The following is a 22,517-nucleotide window of genomic DNA, read 5'->3' as shown; positions in this document are numbered from 1 at the left end:
CTCCCCCTGCTGTAGCTTCTTTTGGTTAAGGCACACTTTGCAACTCCAACTCCCACTTTGCCTTTATCGCTGCATACAGAAAGCAGCCACTCACCAAAAGATCTTCAGCAGGAGGTGCAGGTAGCTGAGCTGGCCCAAAAAGAGTCTGGCACTGCAAAGCTGGCACCAGCAGCCCCGTCTCCATTCAAGCAAAACGTGTGGGATCCTCTGCCTCTGTGAACAAGACAGGTTAGCTGAAGGTCTGATCAACTCATTAGCACAGTCATTAGCACGGAGCACACTGCCCCACAGCTGTAACTTTCAGTTTCCTCCACTGAAAGGAAAAAAACCAAACAGCCAAAAGATCAGGAACTTTGTTAAAAATATTTATTTAAAAAAATACAATTGTTTTGCATGTCTGGTTGCACATAACTATTAACATATGATTGACTTGAATAATTTGCTACAATGCTTTTTTAAAGCCAGCTTGCATTATACAAAGCAAATCTCTCTGTCAGTTCTTACATAAAATAGTTTTCTTTAACTATTCCCACCCTATTAAAAAAAAAAAATTGCAATACATGGATTTTTTTTTTTTAATTATTTTTTTTGCACAAAAATTGAAGCAATAGAAAAGTCACCTGATTCCTCAGGAAAGACCTTCATTATGTTTGAATAAAAACTGCCAATACGCCGCTCGGTAAAAGCAGCACGAGTCACTTTGAAGTCATTACAGTGCACTTCCTCCAAAACACGTTTTGCATCTCACAACTTCGCCCTCCGAATCGCAGCCAAACCTGAAATGTGTTCAAAGAACTGCATATGGACATGGATTAAGTTGACCAGGCTTTTTGTTTGTTTCTCCCAACACGCTGAAGGTCTTCCTAATATGTTACCTTGGAAGGTTAAATAAAAGCAAATTTAGTAACACTGAACAATTACTGAAAACTTTGGCTATTTATGTACTTGCATTACATACCAGCATCTTATTTTTTAAACACAATGGCATTAAGATACTCTTATTATAAGGTATTATTTTTCTGAAGTAAGAAAGACTGAGAAGCTACTCTCTCCCAACTCTAACCAGAGCAGCAAAGCAGTGCAAGGCCATTGCTGTCTCCAACCTCCAGGCCTAGGATGAATCTCCAAGGAAGGAAGCACACAGATGTTTGCTATGACATAACTTTGCCTCTTGGCTTGGCACTAGACACGTGTACCCAATGCAATTCTGTTCTGGAAAGAGTAACTGAAAACGTCATCTGCTGACTTCGTATCATTTTTACCACTGATGTTTGTTCTAAATCACAGGAAAACAAGAGAGGATCCACTTACAGAGTTAAGCTGATGTGGTTGTCTCCTCAATCTGCCCCAAGCAGAAGAGTCAGAGCTGCAGGAGCATGAAAAATACCGCAGACATCACTGTGCTGATCTGCACAGAGCCCAGGTTAACCTGAAGAAGCCACTCGAGGAGCAGCACCAAAGGCATCAGAAAAATTGCTTTCCAAAACAGATGTGCACTTGAAAAAGAAACAGAACAACTGCCAACCAGCACCACTGCTGATCTGGTTGCTTAAAGTCTTTCCTGTTCAGCTCATGCTTTGCTCCCTGGCTCCAGCTGAGCCACAGGCAGAAAGCTGCAAGGAGCAGATCCTCAGCTGCTGCAACTCACAGCAGCTCTGCTGCAGCCAATGGACCTTTCCTGTGTTACAAGTGGCACACAAGAGCTGTCTGCCATCAGCGTGCTCTGTGTTCTCAGCAGTCCCAAGCCAAAGCCCCATGCTGGTTACCTCCCCTGTTCAGCCTCAGATTGATTCCAGCTGTCCTCATATGCATGACAGGAGACAACCACTATCTTCACTATGCGTGTCACTTGAGCTTCCCTATTTATTCCATCTCTATTATTAAGAATACACTTCTCAGCTATAAAAACAGAGGGGTTGGGGGAGATAAGCATTAAATGTGCTACTGTACTTATCACAAAACACTGTGACGTACATAAGGCCATCTGGTAACACTGCAACAGGATACAAACAAGATTTTCAAAGGGAGTTTTAGAATACATTTTTTGTCGTTGGTTTTTTTTTTTTTCTTTTTTTCTTTTTTTTAAACTACAATGAATAATCTCAACCCTGTTCACGGAGAATTAACGTTAAAAACCAGTACATCATATATATAAAACTCTGTGCAACTGAACAACAGCAGAACAAAAAGTCAACACAATTCCCTAAAGCAGTTCCAAAGCCTGAAGAGTTAAGACATGCTTGCCAAAACAACCCACAGCACAGCTCGAGGAGCCCAGAGCACACCCAGGTATTGCACCCCGGCACACAGCACACACCAGGATCCATGCAGAGCCCATCTTCACCACCTTCCTCCCTGTGTTCCAGAAAATAAGGAAAAGAAAACAAAAAACAGCTTCCAGTTATTGGTACACAGCACTGCTGCACGTACTGCTCGAGGACGTGGGCTCCAAGCAGTGCTTTGCAACCTCCCTGCACTGCTGACAGTCGGATCCGTGCCTCCATTACGAGACCCCTGTTTTCCAAATGCTGACCATTACAACCTTCTGGCCTCAAGAGAGAAAGTTTTAGGAAGATGAAAAATAAAATAAAATAAAAAAGCCTCAATTTTTGTTCCGTGCACATAAATCTGGTCAAAGATGCATTGAAGACATTTCTTTTCCCAGGAAGATGCGGCATACAACAACGCATTGAAAAAGAACCTTTGGCAAACCTCAGCCCACACTGTGCTACAACCAATCTGTTTCCAAGAGAAAAAAGAACAGCCCCCCAAAGGCATCCACAGCACGTGCAGAACGTTTTACAAGTGGCAACTGCATCGTGCAGTGTTTGCTCTGAGTGCACAAACCTGGAAGCTGCACTGCATCCTGAGCACACGTCCCCTGGCAGTGAATAGGTGTGCACACGTATGTTTGTATGGAGAGAGCTGGGTGGAAACAATGCAGAGAGGAAACAAGCTGTACAAGTTTGCTTTTTTAATTAGATGCCAGCGACGGCTCTGCAATTAAAGTCTTCTACAACATTCTTTGGAAGGGGAGGGGAAATGAAAATCAATTCTAATCAGTTCTCCTGTGTTTGGTAGAATAGTTTATATGAACCTGACGTCTTGCTGTCTGCAAAGGGAAATACATCAGCATGCACATCCAAGCAGAAGCATGGGGCCCTGCCCAGCTTTCTTATCCTGAAAGTCACTTTTTGGGGGGGAAAGGAACAAACAAAACAAGGATGGTGACAGTCAGCAAAGCAGCATCCTCCAGAAAGAGCCAACTTCCTGCACTGAACATCTTCTCCCTTACGTCTGTTTGTTCTTTGCACAAATCAAGAACAACACTCCTCAGTTCTAGACCTACCAGAGACCCAAAACCAACACTCTCCTCCTGCTTCAGGCAGCACCAGGACAGTCAGGGAATCTGAGCAGAAGGTCCAACAGTGATGCACAACACAGAAACAACGCAGCACTGCCATTAGTGCAGCTTTGCTGCCCTCAGATTGCATCCTTAGGACTAAAAGCCAGCCACAGAGAAAAGATTCACTTCTATTTTCAGGAATATTTCTCTGTTTGGAACCTGCTTGGTGAGGCTCCTGCAGAGTCCATAGGCTTTGCTCACTCCAAGTGGAACGCGGCGTCCGCAGATGTCAATCCAGGAAAAAGCCTTTGGCAGGAACAGCCCCAAAGAACTGTGTAAAACAACTGTCACCACGTTTTATCTTTTAATCTTCATCTGACAGCCTCTGATTTCAGCAGATCAACTTTAGCACGGCACATATTCACTGCCACTCAACTTGATGGCAGTCGCCAAAGGCTCCACATTAAGCAGATTTGCTAACACTGTTCAGACTAAACAGCAGCCATTGTCAATTACTGCTTAATTAAACTCAAATCAAGCCACAAAAATTCCTGTTTAGACAAGATGTACCACCCCTCCTTACAGCACCCCAAATAGCTTTTTAAGGAACACGACTGCAATTTTAAATGGATTTTCATCTGATTTTCATTGGATTTTCAATTGATCTGCTGAGCATAAATCCTGTGAGGCTCAGGCTGCCTGTCTGCAATAAGATGCTCCAAAACTGGTCAGACAAAATAAACCACCCACACCCAGGACCAGAAGATCAATCTATTTCCTACACAGGTGAACTAAGGAACAAAACAGAACAACGTTGTTACAGACACCCCAAACTCACACATTGAGTTTCAAAGCATCTGGCCATTCTGACAACGTCCCTTAACTACTGATGTAGTTTATTTCATAGCTGACAATACCAAGATAGCATCTTGATAACAACACTGAGATGTGTCTTGTAAACAAACACGCGTTCAAAATGGAAGAGGTTAAGTGGTGGAGTAAAATATGAGTAAATACAACAACAAAAAGCTATAAAACAGTAGCAAAAATTAACTAAAAAATACACTGATAAACCACGGGTGGCCAACAGACTGTCAGTTCTATGGGCTCCAAACCCAGCGCAAGGAAAATGCTACAGAAGTGGAGCAGAACTCTGAACCCAATGCTTACCTTGGAGCTGTCTGGGTGGGCCAGGCCAGCTCTGCCACCCAGTCCCAAGCTGCTGAAATTCTTGCACCCAAGTTGAAGTCACAGGGGATGGGGGATCTGACATCATGCAGCGCTTCGTGGTGGAAGATATGCACAAAAACAGCCCTCATTTGTGGTTAAAATGAACACTATCAAAAACAAGAAGAATCCATCTGCTAGATATCCAGGGCCTGAAAAAACTATGGGGAGAAACGTATCCCAAACTACTGACCAGCCAAAGCCTTTCCTGTGATAGCACACACACTCCTTTCGAGCAAGGGTGCACTGAAGCCTTAGGACACGCTGAGGGAACACAGTGAACTCCCAAATTTGAGGAGTTTCATCACTTCCTGACCTGCAGAATGCAATGTGCCAAAGGCACTGCATGGGAACTACAGCCAGCCAGCAATGCTGAGGACAGAATCCTGAAACAAGGCTCTGGGATTCCACTCTGTTAAGGAAAAAGCTTTCTTCCACCGCCCCCCATCACTGGGATCCCGTTGTCTGAAAACAGGAAGGTGGAACAGGGAACGTTGTATAACTGCAAGGGATGATCTGCACAATTCTGCTTTCCATGGATTGTCTGCTTGCAGCTAGTGGCATCCTGATGGTTCAGGTTCTCAAAAAAGACAGACATAGCACAGACAGCAGCGCAAGCTTTGCAACTCTGCAGTGCCATTATACAGCAGCAGTGACATTTAAAAGAGATTTCCAGAAGCAAGACAGATGTTCAGCTTCCATGCTCATCCAGTCTAATTCTACCACCACCTATGAATTAACCAATGCAAATACTATCAAAGCATTCAACAATACCGCAGTTACTTCAGCAACATGAATTGCAATGTAACACAACGTCTCTGTAATGCTGCACTATTTTTTAAACCAACATGGTACTATACCCATATTACAAACTGCTAACGTGATAATTAAAGAAGAGCCTATACTAACCCCACCTTCCCTATACTAAAAACAAGTTGCAATGAGCTGCAAACTGCTCCTGAAGTGAGCCAGTAGAGCACCAGCAAGTCACATCACCGAGCTCTGAGGAATGTGATCCAAAAAAGCTGGCAGTTCTATGCTTATTAATAAACGTCTGCTTAATGAGGCAGCATATATACAATATTAGGTATTATCTTAAGTGACCTGAAGTGGGGAAAACGTCAGCAAGCCTCTCTCCCCGTGCCCAGACTTACAGTTTGCTTTCCCAACTGCCTCCTGAGGTTACAACCCCGTAGGGGACTCCTGTTTTCCAAGGCAGGTGCCTAAGCAAAAGTAATCATCCTCTCACATCACCTGTCAGGAATTTGGACACTACCAGGCTGAAATACAGAGAGGCTGCACTTTCATAGCAGCTTTCCCTAAAGAAGGTGTTCCTGAAGGTGAGCGTGCATCTCACAGCTATGGCAGTGCAATCTGCTGCAGCTACTTGGAGAACAGCATGAAACTAGGCCAAGCAAAAACTGACAAGCTCTATTAGTTAGCATTTGGTTCTCTTGCATATCTATGCTGAAAGTGATACAGTTCACAAAAAAAATTAAGTGCACGTGTGCACATACACAACTTCTAAACTAAAACTTGGCTTTTCTCCATAGGGGACAAGGAAAGGGAAGCAATTAAATTGCAAGTCTTTAGTGCTCATTAGTCATTTTTAAACTCTAATCCTAGTCTGCAATGTTGCTCTCAAATCCACACACACATTGGGCATAACATTGGCCAACCTAAAACAGCCATTAAAAGTGCTGCTATTTATACATAGCTATATATATTTTCTAGAGCAAACTCATAAGCTATCATGCAAACCAGAAAATTCCACATGCCTGCTCTTAATTTTATGATCTGCAGGTTTCTCTCTGCATTTTAAAAAAAAAAAAAAGTCAATATTGCACATTGTCATTTTAAGAGCCACCGGCACAGGAACTTTATCCTGTATCTGCTGATGTCTAAATGCAAAGCAGTATCACTCCTCCAATGAAACTCAACAGGAAGACAGTTCATTACACGAGCTCACTCCCTGCTACCAGCACCTGAAATAGGCACGCTCTTTTCTCCCACTTGGCAGAGGACTTTCTGGATGAACAATGCCCAAAAAGCAACTCCATTACACCCACTCGTGTCGAGGGTGCTGCATCAGAAACATACAAAGTGGTTTATTCAACGCTAGAATATAGAGAGAACGTCACTGCAGTAAGTTAAGTCCTGGGTATTGTCATACGTATGCTTTAAAGTGAATTCAGTCTGCAAAAGTGGCAAAAGGAAAACTGTGGCAAGCCTGAGCTCACCGTTTCTCCATCAAACGGGTGTGCTATGCAAGAAGCACACTGCCAGCTCCTCGTGCTGTTAAGGTACAGCCTTCCTCTGCTCATTAAACCTTCACAGCCAGCCACTGGGGACACCAAAGGAAGGAGACGGCCTCAATCTGTTTTCTAGATGGTGTTTTATCAAGATTATCTTATGTCACTCAGCTCACAACGTGAGTGGCAAACGGAAGTTGCTGCCTGACAGCAGATGCCCCAAAGCAGAAGGGCACAGACTGAGACCTCCCATCTGCGAGGGCAAGTCCCTCTTCTTTCATTCCTCCATTCTCTCAAAAGGCCTCCTGAGGTTTAAAAATCTAATTAAAAAATGTCATCAGTGTTTCACATGGCTCTGGAAACTCGTCTTGTATTAATTCACACACACGTGGCCACCAAGGAAAGAAAAGCAAGTGCAAATTTACAGTGAGGCGGATACCCCTGGTACCTCTGTCAGCTAGCGGTACACATTAAGCCCAACTTTCTCAGGGTCTGAGTGCTTCCTCGAATAATAATACAAAAAAAGCCATAGATTTAAAGCCAAACTCGAGAGAAGAGCTGGGAAAAGCTTCTCCACTTCAAACTGTGGGATAAAAAACAACAGTAAAAACACTCAGACATCGGCGTTCTCACCCACTGCTTGGGGCTGAGAACGCGGCATCAGGCAGCAACCTCACGTCGCAGATAAACCCTCAGCACCTCACGTCAAATCCACCATTCTGCTCATCTTCCAGCAGTGAGATTACAGGTCTCCGGCACAAGAAATGTTTGGACTTCAGCATTCAACCTTTCTGACAACTGAAAAGAACCGATCCCACCATTTGTTTGTCTCCAGGCTTTGCCCCCTCGCTGAAGGAGGGCTCGGAAGCATCCAGGAGCCAAGCACTGCAAGGCTGGGCTGCCTGCATGCAGTGTCATTGAGAAATTGTCCACATCTCAGAAACACAACCATGGAGCATGCCTTGAAAATTGCTACCTGCAAAGAGACAAGATGTTTTTACAGCAGATAAGATGCGGGCTGTTTTGCTGCTGCAGAAGTTATCAGGCCCCAAGGCAAAGCTGAGTGCACGCACACACTCCTTTCCCAAGCATTTCCTGCAATGCCAGCTTCAATCGTGATTAAATTTCTTCTTGCCAAGCACAGGAAGCAGAAGAACAGAGGTTTTCCAAGAGTCACAGAGAAAAGACTTCTCTGATACTATTGACTGCAAACAGTGCAGACTCAGTTACTGCAACACCAATTGAAACTCCCTTTAACCATAGTGAAGTCTTCACACCAAGGAGGGAAGAGACCGGAGCTTCAGCTCCTATTAAGGCATTTGCATAAACATTACCAATCTGGGTCTTCAAAAAACAGGAATTTTGCAAAAAAAGGCATTTTATCTGGGAATGGCAAAAATTATGACTGCTGATAATCTCTGTGGAATTATAAATCGCTCTGTTACAAAAATCGTGGTTAAATATAAGTGTCATCTCTTTTCCTTGCTTGCCAATATGTCCTTTCCACCAGTTCGTGTGCTATGTCTTCTGCAGATCAGGGGAAAATGGGCCAGGGGTAGAGGGTCCATCCAGTCCAGACAGTGTGAATGGGCCGTGACTGTTCAGCACTGATGGAAACTAAGAGACAAAACAAAAGTGGTTGAGAAAGGGCATTTTAATTCAATGTTCCTCCCTAACCGTGCATAAAGAAGCTCCCCAGGAAACAAACAAACAAAAAAACCTTTCAAAGAATCTTCCTGTCTTCCCCCGACTAATTACTTTTTAAATGCCACCACACCACAGATTGCACAACCCCAGCTATTACAGCCAGTGCTGCAGGAGGGACACAGACTGCAGCCTCTGCACTGAGCGCTGCCCATGTCCTAAATTAGTCATATCACAAGAAAATGACTTTATATAGGTTGTTGGGAAACTGAGTCCTACGTTGTTCTTCAAACAATTATCAGCTGTTTGCAGAGAAAAGGGCACCAGGTACAAAAAGATCCCTTGAATGAAAGGAAACTTTTTAGTACTTCAAACTTGGAAAGACTGAGCAACCAGAGCATGACATATTTCATGACATATCATGAAATGCCTACTACTTAACTGCCTCACCTTATTAAACAGCAAATATTACTGCCCAAACTTGCCATCAGATTCTTGGGCTAACAGATCCCTACAGGTCTTCTGAAGAAAGCACTGACAAGTATGGCTCAGAGATGGGCTGAACTTGCTGGAACTTACCTGAAAGAGAGTATTAGCACCTTGCAACCTTGCAGGACTGAGAGGAGCAACTGGGCTGAGGGTACTCCAGAAATGAATACTGGAGAGCAAGGGACTTGGGGTCAGCAAGATGGGAGTCTGCAAAACACACAAAGACAGTCAGTCGTGTGAAAGCTGCACTTGGAGTAATGCACTGCATATGTAAATCTGGCCACAGTCATCCAGCTCCTCCAGCTGCAGAGGGCTGGATCCCATTTTAGGAACTCCCATTCTCTCCTTCTGCCTCCTCCCATCTCCTCCTCTTCCCTTCAAACCCCACCACAGCAGCAGCAGCCATCAGTTTTCCCTCCCCTTTCTTAGCAACTGGCCCTTTCCTCCCTGCAGCTGCCAAATCCTGCTGTAACCTACAGCAAATTGCCTCCTCCTGCAATTCATATACAGCACCTGCAAGTGACTTTGGAGAACTCAGCTTATGAATCTAAAACGAGCAGAGCGGGCACACACACATGGACTGAGTGACATGGGGGACGTAAGCTACAACAAAAGAAATGCACACCCAGCTTCTGAATGCTCTGGATGCTCCAGGTTTACAAGCCAAACACTTTGAAGGGTTCCAAAAGTGCAACTGCACGCTGTTTTTCTCCTGTCTTCAGCCATTTCAATTTTCTATCAGCAGTTTCCCTGCAGTTTAACTCCAATTTATTACAGGAAGGAGATTAAATGTATACAGAACAATATAACAGCATAGTTGGATTCAGTTCTCTTCCAAATTTTCCATGAGGAACAAAAGCTTTCCTTTCCCACGCGCTGAGAACAACCAAATTCTGCAGCCATTGTCATCACATTAAATCACATTATTATGGTTTTAACGGCTACTAAATCAAGTGAAAGAACATTGCTGAACACACACCTGTTTTTAAAGGAATTTCAGAATCAACCTGAAGGATTTCAGAACGAGCCCGAAGTGCTTTGGAAATAATTCAGTGTCACTCTGGAACGCTTACAAAGGATCCTTACAGTGCTGGTTTGGTTCATCTGCCCTCCCTTACTGCCTTACAGTGTAACAGAACCACTACTGTCACTTTAAAAAAAAATAAAGGAGGTGGGGGAATTACCTGGGAGAAAAGTGCTGGAGTAAGAGAGGCAGTGGGGAGGGAAGGGCTCAGTATTCCCAATGGACTTGGATCGCTGCCTGTAATGACGAGAGTAGGAGCCAACTCCAGCCCTTTGGGTTTTTTAGATCTGGAGAGGTGATTGGCAAATTCCTTCTCCAGAACAGATGAATCCTGCTCTTTGGGCTCTGGGGATTGATGCTGAAGGCTCTGAGCCTGCTCCAGCTGCTGAGAAGCCACTGATTCTATGTCCGTGTCAATGTCCAGGTCAGGATTAGAACTCAGGGGCGGCGATGGGGGGGTGGAAGGAACTTGCAGAACGGGAGAAACAGAGGATACAGGTGGAGTTGGGGTAAAGCTGGTGGTCAAGTTTGGCAAAGGTGCTGGAGCTTCAGGGATAGTTAACTTGGGGAGAACGAGAGTCTCCAAGGTCTGCAGAGTTTCTTCTGATCCCATGGGAAGGGAGGATGCAGTCGAGGTGGCAGAAGCAGTGGATGTAGCAGAGACTGTTGAAGTGGTGGCGACCAGGGGGACGGACGAAGGCTTTTTGGAGGGCATGGTGACAAACTTGATGACAGACGGCGTTGGATCCTGAGCAGCTTTCTTCTCTGTCAGTTTCTCAGCCGGATTCTCAATCTTGATGGACCTGAAGAGTTTGACGTTGGAAGAGTTCAGGGAGTTCAGCGTAAAAGAGGAGTACAAGCCTGAGTGGATGTAGTCGTTGCGGCTGGAGGATTTGGCACACGACTGAGCCTTCTCCTTCCCACAGCTCTCCACGTCCTTTGGAGCACTGCTAACCTCTGCCAAGCTGCTCAGTTCAGGCTCTCCTTCCATCCGGCCCACGACAAGTGGATCCATTTTTAAGATCTCCGGATAAGAAACAAACTTGTACACAAACTTCTTACCGTTCACCTTTTTAATGATATTCTGTGGGTAAGAAGATAGGTATTGTCAGCCCTCCTTTAGATTCATTTTCCTGCTACAAACTCTGCCTAAAATAGACTGAGGAATTCAATGGTTTGTCATCTTTCAACAGAAATTCTTTTTTCTCTTGTTTTTGACACACTGCATTCTTGCAATTCAGTTTTCCTGCCAAAGTATCATTTCCAGAGCTCACAGACACACAGGTGAGGCTCAACCTGACCTCAATGCACCCACAGCAAACCCTAAGACAGCAGAGCAATTCTGTTTCAAATACTTAAGATGATCCACTAGGAAACAAAGACACCACCACTGAAGTTAAGGTCACTGCTCTGGGCACTGCAAGCATAATCTGAGAGGAGAACATACAAGATTAAAGCTTGCAAGGTTTGTAGAATTGATGCCTAATACATTAAATCAAAGCACCCTTATTCTTAGTGAGATGGTAATAAAAGAAAGCAGCTGAACCGTTCAGCAGAACGTGGGCTTATCAGTTATCTCAACATCACAAACTCTGTCAAACTTGCTTAGCTCCTCACCGAAATGCCACACATGATTTGGGCCACAGAGGATGCTGATTTACTGTACAGTTGTTATTAGTGAGACCTCATGGTGCAAAGCCAGATGAAGGAAACTGTGCTGCCCAGTATTAAACTCCAAGCACTGCACCCCACAAACTGACAGCTTCTTCAGAAGCCTTTTTTTTTTAAATCTCATACACCCACATAACAACAGTTGTGGGATAAATGGCTTACTGGAAGGTTATTGAAATGAAGGCAGCAATCCCACACTGTGGTTCTGGTTCAGCTTTTTGACACCACTCGTGTTCTTACAAGTTCTTTGAAGAGACATCAGCTTCAGAAGAGAAGCACCTCATCCTGCTGGACTAAACTCAGTCTCCTCAGTAGAGGTGCATTTCTGAACACAAGAATGAAAACAAAGAACCTGTGAGCTACCATGCTGGAAATCCCTCTTTTGACAGCTCCTTCATAGAGATCATTACAGAGAAGGTTTCAGTGGTTGGAAAGGAGAATATTACTCACAGAAGGATGATAGCAAAGGCATACATTAAAGAGGAAAACAATTTTGCATAAAGCCATCCAGAAACTTAGAAAATAACCACTGGGGAGGAAGCAGGCATGAGGATAAACAAGGGGAAAAAGAAAAACCTCTAAACTTGAGTCAGTGCACCTCACTTAACTCTTGGAGCCAGAAGTGACACCTCTCCCCTTGAAGAGAACGAAAAAGGCAACAAAGCTCATTAGGCAGAAGCTGGTAAGATGGATAAGGATTTCAGGTGGATTTATGGCCTCTGTTACCTTCACATAATAGTATCTGAGAGCACGGCTGAGTTTATCATAGTTCATGCTGGGTTTGTTCTTGCGGATTCCCCACAGTCTGGCCACCTCCTCTGCCTGCTGCAGTTTGAACTCCCCGTCATTGGAGGTCCAACAGATGATATTCTTGTTCTGAGGCTCTTTCAGGAGTTGGAGGAGGAACTGCCACAGGGTGATAGCACTGTCCATAGCAGTAAGCTGAAACGCAGAGACAAGGCAACAGATTAGGAACTGTGCATCTTCGGCGCCTCCCTAGAAGGAGGGTGAGGGCACAGAGATGTTATTTCCAAAGGCAGCAAGAGTAAAAAATTATTAGTCACCAGTCGTGAAAGATGTTCCCTGCAGAACAGGGAGGCTGAGAGCCAACTGCTATCGTCTCCTCCCACATGTCAGTCCTTTTCACATGGGTTATATTTAGCCTCATTTAACTAAATCAGGTCATTTTGGGTAAGTTGCAATGAGTCATTACCCAAAAAAAAAAAAAAAACCCAACAAAAAACCAACCCAAAAAGAAAACCACCCCAATTCTTAGTTATTCCACGTTCACCCATTCTGAGTTGTATTGAGGAACAGCTCAGGTGCACCCAGGTGAGATCAAACCTCCTCCTCCTTTCTCACCCACTCACCTGCAGCCTCCTCCTCCAGCTGCCTGAAGATGTCACTGTGAAGAACAACCCAACCTTCCTTCAGTTCACATTTCAAACGTCCCTCCCAACCAACCCCCAGCCTGCTCTCTCATCTTTCTTCTGCAATCATCATCCCTTTCAAGCACTGACTTGGCTTTTCAAGTTTTCAAGGCTGAGGTCTTTTAGGACCAGTGTCACTGCAGCACAGTTCTCCTGCACTGCAGGAGGGATGTAGAGTCAGGGATGTACAGTATAGGAGGGATGTACAGTCAGGGATGTACAGTCACCACTACAGAGATGGAGGTCATTCCCTGACTACATCTGCCTGTATGAGGTGATGCTTGCACCAAAATTTAAGTGCAACACCAATAATCCTGTCCGTACAGAGGAATTAGAAACCAGGCTGTGAACTAAAACAGCTAGAACTATATTACCTGTGCGACCTGCTATAGGGAACCTGCTTTGGCAGGGGGGTTGGACTCGATGATCTCTGGAGGTCCCTTCCAACCCCTACGATTCTGTGATTCTGTGATTCTGTGATTAATGCAGCATCCCATATGGATTCTCTTATCCCACAACACGTGGCTTCTCTCCGTACAGCTTCAACGTCTTCCAGTGTAACAAAAACAAACAGGGCTGCTCTGCAATAAGAGCCTTCCCAAAGATCTACGCTGGATGCGCGCCCTGCCGGATTTCCCCCTGCCCCAACCCTCCATAAAGGCCAACCCAAATGGCACAGGGGCTCCTATTGGGGTGAGTGCAGCTCTAGACACCAAGTGCTGTTGGCAGGAGGAGGCTCTGAAGGCTCACAGCCCCAGCAAGGACTCGTGTCCGTGTTGCTGAGGTCCACGCGCACGCAGGGCTAAGTTTGAGATCCAGGCAGGACTGCCAGTTTGTCCTCATTACCAAAGCCTTTATTCCAATCTCGTTACTGCCCAGCACTTAGCCAGCCCTAAATAAGGAAGAGAACAGTCTACATGTCAGAGCCTCAGAATCCAGTCAGCCCTGAAAAAGGATTACTGCTGACAGTTCACACAAGATGAGCATTCCTATTTTAAATCAGGTGCCCCGGGGCAGGTATTCTTTTTGGGCAGAGCCCATTGCATTTAACCTATTTTCACAAATACCTGCCTGATGGCACACTGACACGATGTTACATTGATCAACTGAGTTAAATTGCTGCAATTACAGGCAACAATCTCAAAATGAAGGACACCCACACCACCCAGTTATGCTGGCCTAAGGTGCTTTCCTCGTTAATTACTGATGAGTACAGCTCTGCGCTTGCCCAAATTAATTGCTGAGCACTCTAAGAAGACATCAGCTGCTGAGCTGGTCCTGCAGCACGGAGCTGTGGGGCAGGGAATGGAGTTAAAGCCCTTCCAGCTCTCTGCTGTGCACTTTGCCAATGCCATTTCCTACCGAGCATCACCAGCACAGCCTCATTATCCTGTCAGGATGATGCACACGCACGGGGTGTTGTGTAGACATAAGGACTTGATTCTACCATTCTACAGAGCTGTCAATACCCGTGATAAGTGTTAGCAGAGAAAGAGCAGGAAAATGAAGTTGAGTGATTATTCCCACGCTACGTTCATCTGCAGCAGCTTCAAAGGCCCATAAGCAGCACTGCACCAAACAGCGCCGAGCGATGCAACGGGAGGCAATCACACAGAAATTAGATTAGCAGGACAATATCAGGGAGGCAAAGGCTTTTTCTCCTCCTAAAAACCTGTGATGATTGCATCCCCGAATTGAAACGCCGTGTAATGTCAGTGCTGTGCTTCCCTTTAGCAAGAAGCACTTTGCTGTCATTATCGGAAAGCTCTCCAACCTCACTGCAGTCACATCATTGCCTGGCTTATGGCTGGAGCAGAGCTGAGATGCACACAGCTGACACGACTGTGCTCCCCTGGCACAAACAGCAGCACGGCCTGGATTGAACAGAAGGACAGATTTGTTAAAAGCCACCTTCAGAGCAATGTGCCACGTTGTCCTGAGCAGCAGAACAACAGCAGGGCTCCTCGCTGGCACCACAATCTCTACATACAGCACAGCCTTATGGCTGAAGGAATCCCCCTCCCCCAGGGGCACAGCCGTGACTGCAGCAAACATCAGATGAATCCAGCTGCTACCAACACTCCTGGAGTCACAGGTTTCAGCACTCTGTGCCATTCCTTCCATCATTTCATCAAGGATGCAGCACGGCATCGTGCACAGACAGGTTGTGGTGCAGATGAACGCCCCTCTTCATTCATTATTTATTGCCCACACCTACAGGAAACAACGGAGCGACACCTGAATGCATCCAGGAGCTTGTCCTGATTAGATAGAAAGGGAAATAATAACCCTGCAACCTGGCTAAAGCAGTGGTACAGGTGGGCAGGTACAACCTGTCCCTTCGGAGACCTGGAGCAACTTGGGAAGAGCAACACATCTACAGGAGAACGTGGTGCTATGAACAAAGGCACATCTAATTTACCTTTATTAAACTTGCCTTGATAAGGCACGAGAACACAAAGAACTGCTGCTTCTCCAGGAAGAAGTGGGAGAAAGTAAAAGCAAACCAAAACATCAGGCGAGATGTACAATTAAAAGCAGCGCAGCCGACCTGCCTGTGACTTCAGAAAACCCAAAGGATGCATTCAGCATCAATTCCTCCTTCTGCAGCTGGGGCAGGAGGATGGGAACCCAGCACCCCAGTCTCACAATGCTGAGATGCTGCTCCTCTTCTGGCTCCTATGGAACATCTCAACTTCTTCCAGATGCACGGCCCTGCCCGTGAAAGCCATCAGTTTGCAGCACAGCTCCCGTCAGCAGAAAAGGCCTCCTTGTCTGATTGCTTTTCCTTCAAGATGATTGTGCTGATAATTACAAGCACGCCACTGAAAAACTGCCTTTCAGCTGAAGGTTATTTGCCTTGCAAGAGTCCACGGAGAAGGAAAAAGGTCTCACATGAAAAGACAAAGAGGGAATTAGGCAGACAGGCAACAGCACTGTTTATGACAACAGCCTTCCCACTTCTGCACCATTTGAGTACGAGGAAAAAATAGTTGCTAGAGGCAGAGGGCAGTTATACTTTGTAATGAGTATGCTAAAATAGAGCACTATTATTGTCTTGAGATCTTCTCTGACGCCTACAGATGACCCTTGAAGTACACAGAGGAGCTGACAGCATTTGGCTGCACTTTTCTAAATAGGAGCGCTGCAAAGCGGAGCTTTCTCGTGTTGCTGCCGCTCTGTTTGAGGCCTTGACAAAGGTACAAAGCCTCACGTTTACATGAGAGCTGGGACACGAGATATGCATCTTTTCCAGCAACTTCCCATCCATCTATGCCACAATCCGTGTGATTGCAGAGCCTCGGGGCTCCGCATCGTTTGCGGCAGGCAGCGCGCGATCGCTGGGTGGCACGGCTTCGGAAGTGGCACAGGGCAATCTGTGCTGCGGCCACAGATTTACTCACTGTTGCAGAACAACCTTCAGCATTCAGCCCTGAGGGAGGCGAAACCCAGGGGAGCTCCAGCAAGGCAGGTCTGTATCCCACCCTCACCCCCCCCCCATCTTCGAGGTCTTCTGGCACATTTCCTGTGTTTGACTCAGCCCTGAGAACAGCTCGAGTAATCCTTCGCCTCGGCATGTTTCCTTATCAGCAGCTGCAGGCTGATGACTTCTGCAGATGGACTGATTACAGCAGTCAGGGCTGCAACCTCGTCAGAATCCCCCACGCAGGCAACACACAGTGCAAAGGAGAGGGAGGAAGAAGGCTGTCCTGCACGGCGAAGCCATCACCTGCAGGCACTCCATTGGCACCCACACAGCTGCCCAGACACAGTGGCACAGAAGCAGCATCTCCAAAGACCGGCAGAGGAGCATTGGAGCAGCAGCAGAGCCGCCGGGTGACAACGCCACAAAAGATGCTGCTCAAAGATTGCCAGCAACAAAACCAGCGCCGCGTATTCGTGCACCGACCACAAGGCACAGACATCTGCCGGGAGGGAGCGAAACCACTCTGCACGTGCTCCTGTTCAAAAATCATTCTAATAAAACAGCAGCTATAAGTTAGAGGTGGTTTTTGGGATCTCGTGCTGACAGTGCAGTCAGACGTGCAGCAGGTGTGCAATCGAAGCCCTTGCGTCGTGACAGGAAGCTGCACTTGCTGCCTTGCTTTGCATGGGCGCTCTGCACACAGACAGAAAGCTGAGCTGCCAGGGCTGCACTGTGCCATTCCCCAGTGTTTCTAATGGCTGAAGATGGCCACGGCGTGCAAACAGGAGGAATGTGCAGACAATAAACCTCCCCCCAGTCACGTTGTGAAACACTCCTGCTCAGACACGGCCTTTGATGGCTGTTCCAGGAAAACAAACAAACAAATACAAAAGCAACACGGAGCACTGAGATTAAAGGAGATCTCTGGAGGTCACAGGCCCAGACAGGGTTAACCTCAAGGTAAGATCAGGCAGTTGGGTATCTGCAGGCAAAACAACAAGTAAATAGCCACTCTATTCCCCCTACTCCTTTTATTGTAGTAAAAGGACAAGAGCTGCAACATCACTGATGAAATACCTAATTAAGCAGTCATCAACACACAATCAAGCAACAGTTTCATTAGCGCAGCACTTGAAATACCCCATTACCAACAAATCTTTCACGAAACACTTGCAAGCCCCTGGGAAAGTGATTCACCTCAACTCTTACCTTCAGCACTTTATCAATTTCGATTAATTTTAGTGCATACAAAACCAAAAGTCAGCTTCCCTCCCCCAAGGGGGGGCTGGCAACAGCATCCATCCCTCACCAGAAACACTGCAAGGCCTCCTCAACTCCTTCTGTCGCTGTCTTGGTAGCTTCATTCCTAAAGCCAAAAGCCCAAAGTTGCTGCATGTAAGGAATTCACTTAAACCTGCAGCTTGCCAAATCGGTGCCTCCATCACTAAGTACATAGAAACTCGTTCCAAGGAGCATTCAGACCACAAAAAGCAGGTTAGAATAAGAAACGAACAGTGAGAAAACAACTCCAGGCTCCAACAGGTTGCAGCCCTCCCTCAGCCCTGGCAGGAAAAAGCAGCACAGCTCTCAGGGCAGGAAGCAGTGGGAAGGAAGCACCAGAGGATGTCCTCTCGATAAGCACTGCTCCTCAGCTTCCCTCACCTCATCCCTCTCCAAGTCCAGCAGTCCTATTTACTTAAACCAAATGCTGCACTCCATTTTGCACTCTTGGCTCAAAAACTGAGCAGCGCGTTTATAAGAAATCAAGGCGTCAGAAAACATTTTGAGCTTTGGGAGCTGCTTGTTTCATCCCTGTTTTGTTTCATCATTTTACCTCCTTGTCTGAAAAAAAAAAATGAGACCTTCCTACCCCCCAAGTGAGCATTTTCTGGTCTCCACCTCTCAGCTGCGTGCTCAGGACAAATAGAATGGCAAACTTAAACCAACGCAGAGCCTGTGATTGGTTTCTATCACTGACGTGACTGTTTCTGAGTAAGCCACAGAAACACGTATTTCGACGAAAATGCCTCTTTAAGTAGATTACACGCTTGCTTCCTCCTTATTTGCCACCACAACGGGCTGAAGGGAATGTTTACCAACAGCAGATGACACTGGCTTCGATAGCACCACACAACAGCATCCCTGCTGGCCAGGCCTGCGCATCACTGAGCCCCAAACAACAGGTCCCCATGCATTCTGCTGACCCTAACCTTATTAGCGACAGGAAGCCTCATTTAAGATGGAAAAGGTTTCCTTTCATAATGTTTATAATACACTCAGCCCGGTTGCTATGACGATGGAACAACTCCTCTCTCCAAACAGGCTCTGGGACCCTAAAAATAAACAGGCGGGCCGAAATCACGACGGCGCAGTTTGTAGGGAGGGCTGTGCTGGTGCAGGCAGATTAAGGGGGGGGAAGAAAGCAACGCTAATGACCAAACTCTGCACCCAAAGCATGCAGTTCTACGGTTCTCTCTGCGGCTGCTTCAAAAACAAAGCAGCCGAGCTGAGCTGATGCTGCGTGGCCCCCAGTGCGATGGGGCAGGCTGTAGAACGGAGCGGGTTGGAGGAAGCCTTGGCCGTGCAAAGGAGGTGAGCGTTGTGTAATGGGTGCGTAAAGCCGGACGGGTGTAAAGAGGCGTGCAAATAACACGAGCAACAGCGGATTTGCATACTTTCTCCACGGATTCACCCATTGATGTGGGCAGCATCCGCCCATCTGGCGAGGAGAGGAGAGGAGAAAAGGCTGAGGGAAACCGTGGCGGAGTTGGGAGGGGGAAAAAAAAAAGAAAAAAAAATATACGATAAAATATAAAAACCCGAACGCAGAGCGTCGGATGGAACTGCAGCCTCCTCTCAACTCACAGCACCGCAAACATCGGAATCCCCAACAGCACAACGGTACGGCGGGTCCGCGATTCCCAGAGCCGCGTTCAAAGCGGGTCGGACAGAAAAGGGACAGAAAACGGACCCAAACACCCCCTCCCCCCACCCCGCAGCGCCGCTTTCCTTCCCCGACTTCCTGACCCCCCCCCCCCAGCCGGCTGCTCCCCCAGCACCGCTCCCCCCCCCCGCAGCCCCCCAGCGCTCACCGAGGAGGAGCCCCGCCGATCCCCGGACGTCGCGGTCCCGTCGCGGCGGGCAGGTGCTGGGAGCGGCCCCCCCGCCGCCCTTCATGGCCGGGAGCCCCCTCGGCGGGCCGGGCGCCGGACCCCCATCCCTGAGAGGGAGGAGCCGGGCGAGCAGCAAAGGACAGCGGTGCGGTAGAACGGGAGGAGGCGGCGGGGAGCGGCGGCGCGTTACATGGCGGGACGCGAAGCGCCAACCTCAACGCCGCGGAGCCACCGCGGCCGCCGTACGCCACACTTCCGCCCACGGCTCCGCTGAGGGACGCGGAGGGTCCGAAGGCGGCGACCAATCCCCGCGCAGAGCGGGGGCGACGCTGACCAATAGGGGAGGAGGGAACCGCCCACCCGCCGCAATGCCCTATGGGAAGTGTAGTCCGCACCGCCCCGCGCTCGCAGCCATGTGCCCGCAAGCCGGTTCCAACGCTGCCGCCTCTCGCCGGGTTGAGCCCCGCTGCTCACGGGAGAGAGAAGGATGCCCGAGCTGCTTGAGCGGAAGGTAAACGTGGAAATAAGTTTAAAACAAAGAAATCGCTGTGACACCGTCGGTTCTCCGGGCAGAGGTGTGGCAGAGGGGAGATGGTGGGCATGGGGAAATGGAGGCACCCCTAAACCAGAAAGGCTGAAGATGTACCCCAAAATGAAGAAGGTTGGGAGAAAAAAACAAAACTTTTCCAAGGGGTTACGGAGCAGGAAGAGCTGCAGGGACACAGCTCACCTCTACCAAGAGAGGTCCAGCAGGGCAGCCCAATGCCATCAGCTCTTCCAGTGCTGGAAGGATGATGAGGAGAGCTGCCTGTGATGCATAACCCACACAACATAACCCACACTGCCCGAGCTTAGGCACAGCATGAGGCCGCTTCGAACCATTAGGGTTGGAAATGGTTGTTTATGGCCAACCCTGGAAGCACAGACACAAGGCATTCACCGTGCCAGCAGAAGGGGTGGACCCTGGGTCTCCTAACTAATCCCCTCTGATTTCATTTAGGGCTGGTAACAAATAGGGAAGTATCTCTACTTGGAAATCATCTCCTTTTGGAGTTTCTGGTGAGCCCTGATCTTTGGAAAGCTAAGCTATTCCTTATTACTGCACTGTGACCACTGCCTTTCTTGTTAAGATTAAAGGCAACTATCCTCACAGAGACAATAAAAAAGAAGGGGACAGACTCTTTAGCAGAATCTGTTCTGATAAGACAAGGAGAAATGATTTCAAACTAAAGGGAGGGACAGTTAAATTGGATGCGAGAGAAAAGCTTTTTTTCTAATAAGTGTAGTGAAGCACTGGAACAGGTTGCACAGATGGGCGGTGGATATTGAGCCTCTGGAGATGTTCAAGATCAGGCTGGATGGGCTCTGAGCAACCTGACCTAGCTGTTGATATCCCTGTTCATTACAGGAAAGTTAATTTAAAGGTCCTTTCCAACTCAAATGATACTACTCTGATTCTACAATGAAAAGACCACTGAGATCATCTGCTCCGCTTGGGAAAGCCCGCCTGGATCACTCCCTGCAGACATCCTCTATTCCCACACCTTTCCCGTGGTTCTCATTCCAGTAGCAAAAGCACAACCCTACAGCACTCCTAGGGCTGAGCAGAAGTGATGGGGGATCACAGAGAGCAGACAGCAACGCACGCAGCAGGAGCCTTAATCACACTGAAGCTCATTAAAGCAGCCCATGCACACACTCCCGTCCCCAGGAAACTGCCCACTGTGGTCAGCTGCTGCTTGTTGCCTTGGCCTGCAGCAGCACACAGATGAGTGGTGATTGCCCTGAGTTAAGCCCTAAGAAAGCACACTGTGGACCAGTTGGAGAGCGGAGATTTCCCCGTTGGATTTGGCATTGGGAGCAGCAGTGAAATGCCACAAAGGCAGAGCTCTCCCCAACGCACACACAGCCTCAAGATTCCCACCCACTGGCAGAGGAAAACAAAAAGCTAAGCTGCACTCCACTGTCAAACACCACGCATGCCAAAACATGCAACCCTCGGCTTTCCAGATACGTGCCAGCAAGAGGTGAGATGTGTTTGTACAAAGTCCTCCGTGCACATTTCACCTAATTGCCTTCTCACAAACCTGACTGCTGCTCATTTTTTGTTTGGGATGTGCCATCACCCCAAACACACAAGAAGGCGTAGCTGAGATCCCAGCTAAGCCCAAGCACCTCCAGCTGCATCCAGTGCTGTTGCTCTGAAGGCAAGTTCTGTGTTGTTACAACCCATCTCCTTCAGCTGGGCCCACTCAAATGAAGTGAAAGGACCAAGGTGGGGAACGACGTTTTATTTCACAATCCCTGTAATAGCATTTACTGCTCAAGGTACAGGAGATGGAAAGGGAGGCGAAAGCCAGGAATGTAATGAAGCTCACGGAATCCTGGCACCACAGAACCTGAGGTGTCACTCAAGGTGTCATCTGACCACAGCTTATGGGGATGAAGCACAGGGTCCTTCTGCAAAGCATGGCAAGAAGGGAAGCTTTTAAACCAAGCTGCTGACCATTATCTATTTACTGACACATGTACACTGCTCCATCTGACAGGGAGTGTGAAAAAGAGTGGGCAGGGAGGGGAAGCACTGCATCCCCTGCACTACAGGTTACTGAAACACAACTAATGCTCCACAAGTGATGTGCTAACAAACCTTGGGCTCCCTTGGGCTCCCTTGGGCTCCATGCTGACTGCTTGCTCTGTTTGGAGCTTGGGCTCCTTCAGCCACCACGAGCCAGAGAAACAAAGAAAGAGGAAAATAAAGACGAGTCCTGCACTCTCTCAGACTCTTCCTGTAGGGTCACAGATGGGAGGTTTGCCAACATCTGCTCATGTGTACCTCAAACAGAGCTCAATCCGTTTGTTTGGGGAAGGAGGAGCACCCGGGTTCACACATG

The 22,517-nt window shown here is 47.5% G+C and overlaps 1 protein-coding gene across 1 annotated transcript; it reads right to left on the bottom strand.

The window, feature by feature from the left end:
• Window positions 1-352: 352 nt before the first annotated feature.
• ELK4 (ETS transcription factor ELK4) lies at window positions 353-19,878 on the bottom strand. Its single transcript, XM_052697994.1, has 5 exons — window positions 19,603-19,878; window positions 12,380-12,595; window positions 10,143-11,066; window positions 9,049-9,165; window positions 353-8,442 (listed from the first exon to the last, which is right to left on the bottom strand). The coding sequence occupies exons 2-5, from the start codon at window positions 12,584-12,586 to the stop codon at window positions 8,344-8,346; spliced, it is 1,347 nt and encodes a 448-aa protein (XP_052553954.1). The 5' UTR covers window positions 12,587-12,595; window positions 19,603-19,878; the 3' UTR covers window positions 353-8,343.
• Window positions 19,879-22,517: the final 2,639 nt, after the last annotated feature.

This window comes from Tympanuchus pallidicinctus, unplaced genomic scaffold (genome assembly GCF_026119805.1).
Source record: "Tympanuchus pallidicinctus isolate F22 unplaced genomic scaffold, pur_lepc_1.0 scaffold32, whole genome shotgun sequence".
NCBI classification, from domain to species: Eukaryota; Metazoa; Chordata; class Aves; order Galliformes; family Phasianidae; genus Tympanuchus; species Tympanuchus pallidicinctus.
The sequence above is the reverse complement of the archived record's forward strand: the minus strand, read 5'-3'. Positions and strand labels throughout refer to the sequence as shown.

Bases quoted from the DNA above. Each gene is read 5' to 3' on its own strand.
- ELK4 (XM_052697994.1), bottom strand. From the start codon at position 12,586: ATGGACAGTGCTATCACCCTGTGGCAGTTCCTCCTCCAACTCCTGAAA. The intron at 11,067-12,379 runs GTAACAGAGGCC...TCTTACCCACAG, and splicing joins TCAGATACTATTATGTGAAG to AATATCATTAAAAAGGTGAA. The intron at 8,443-9,048 runs GTAAGTTCCAGC...TTTGTCTCTTAG, and splicing joins GTGCTAATACTCTCTTTCAG to TTTCCATCAGTGCTGAACAG.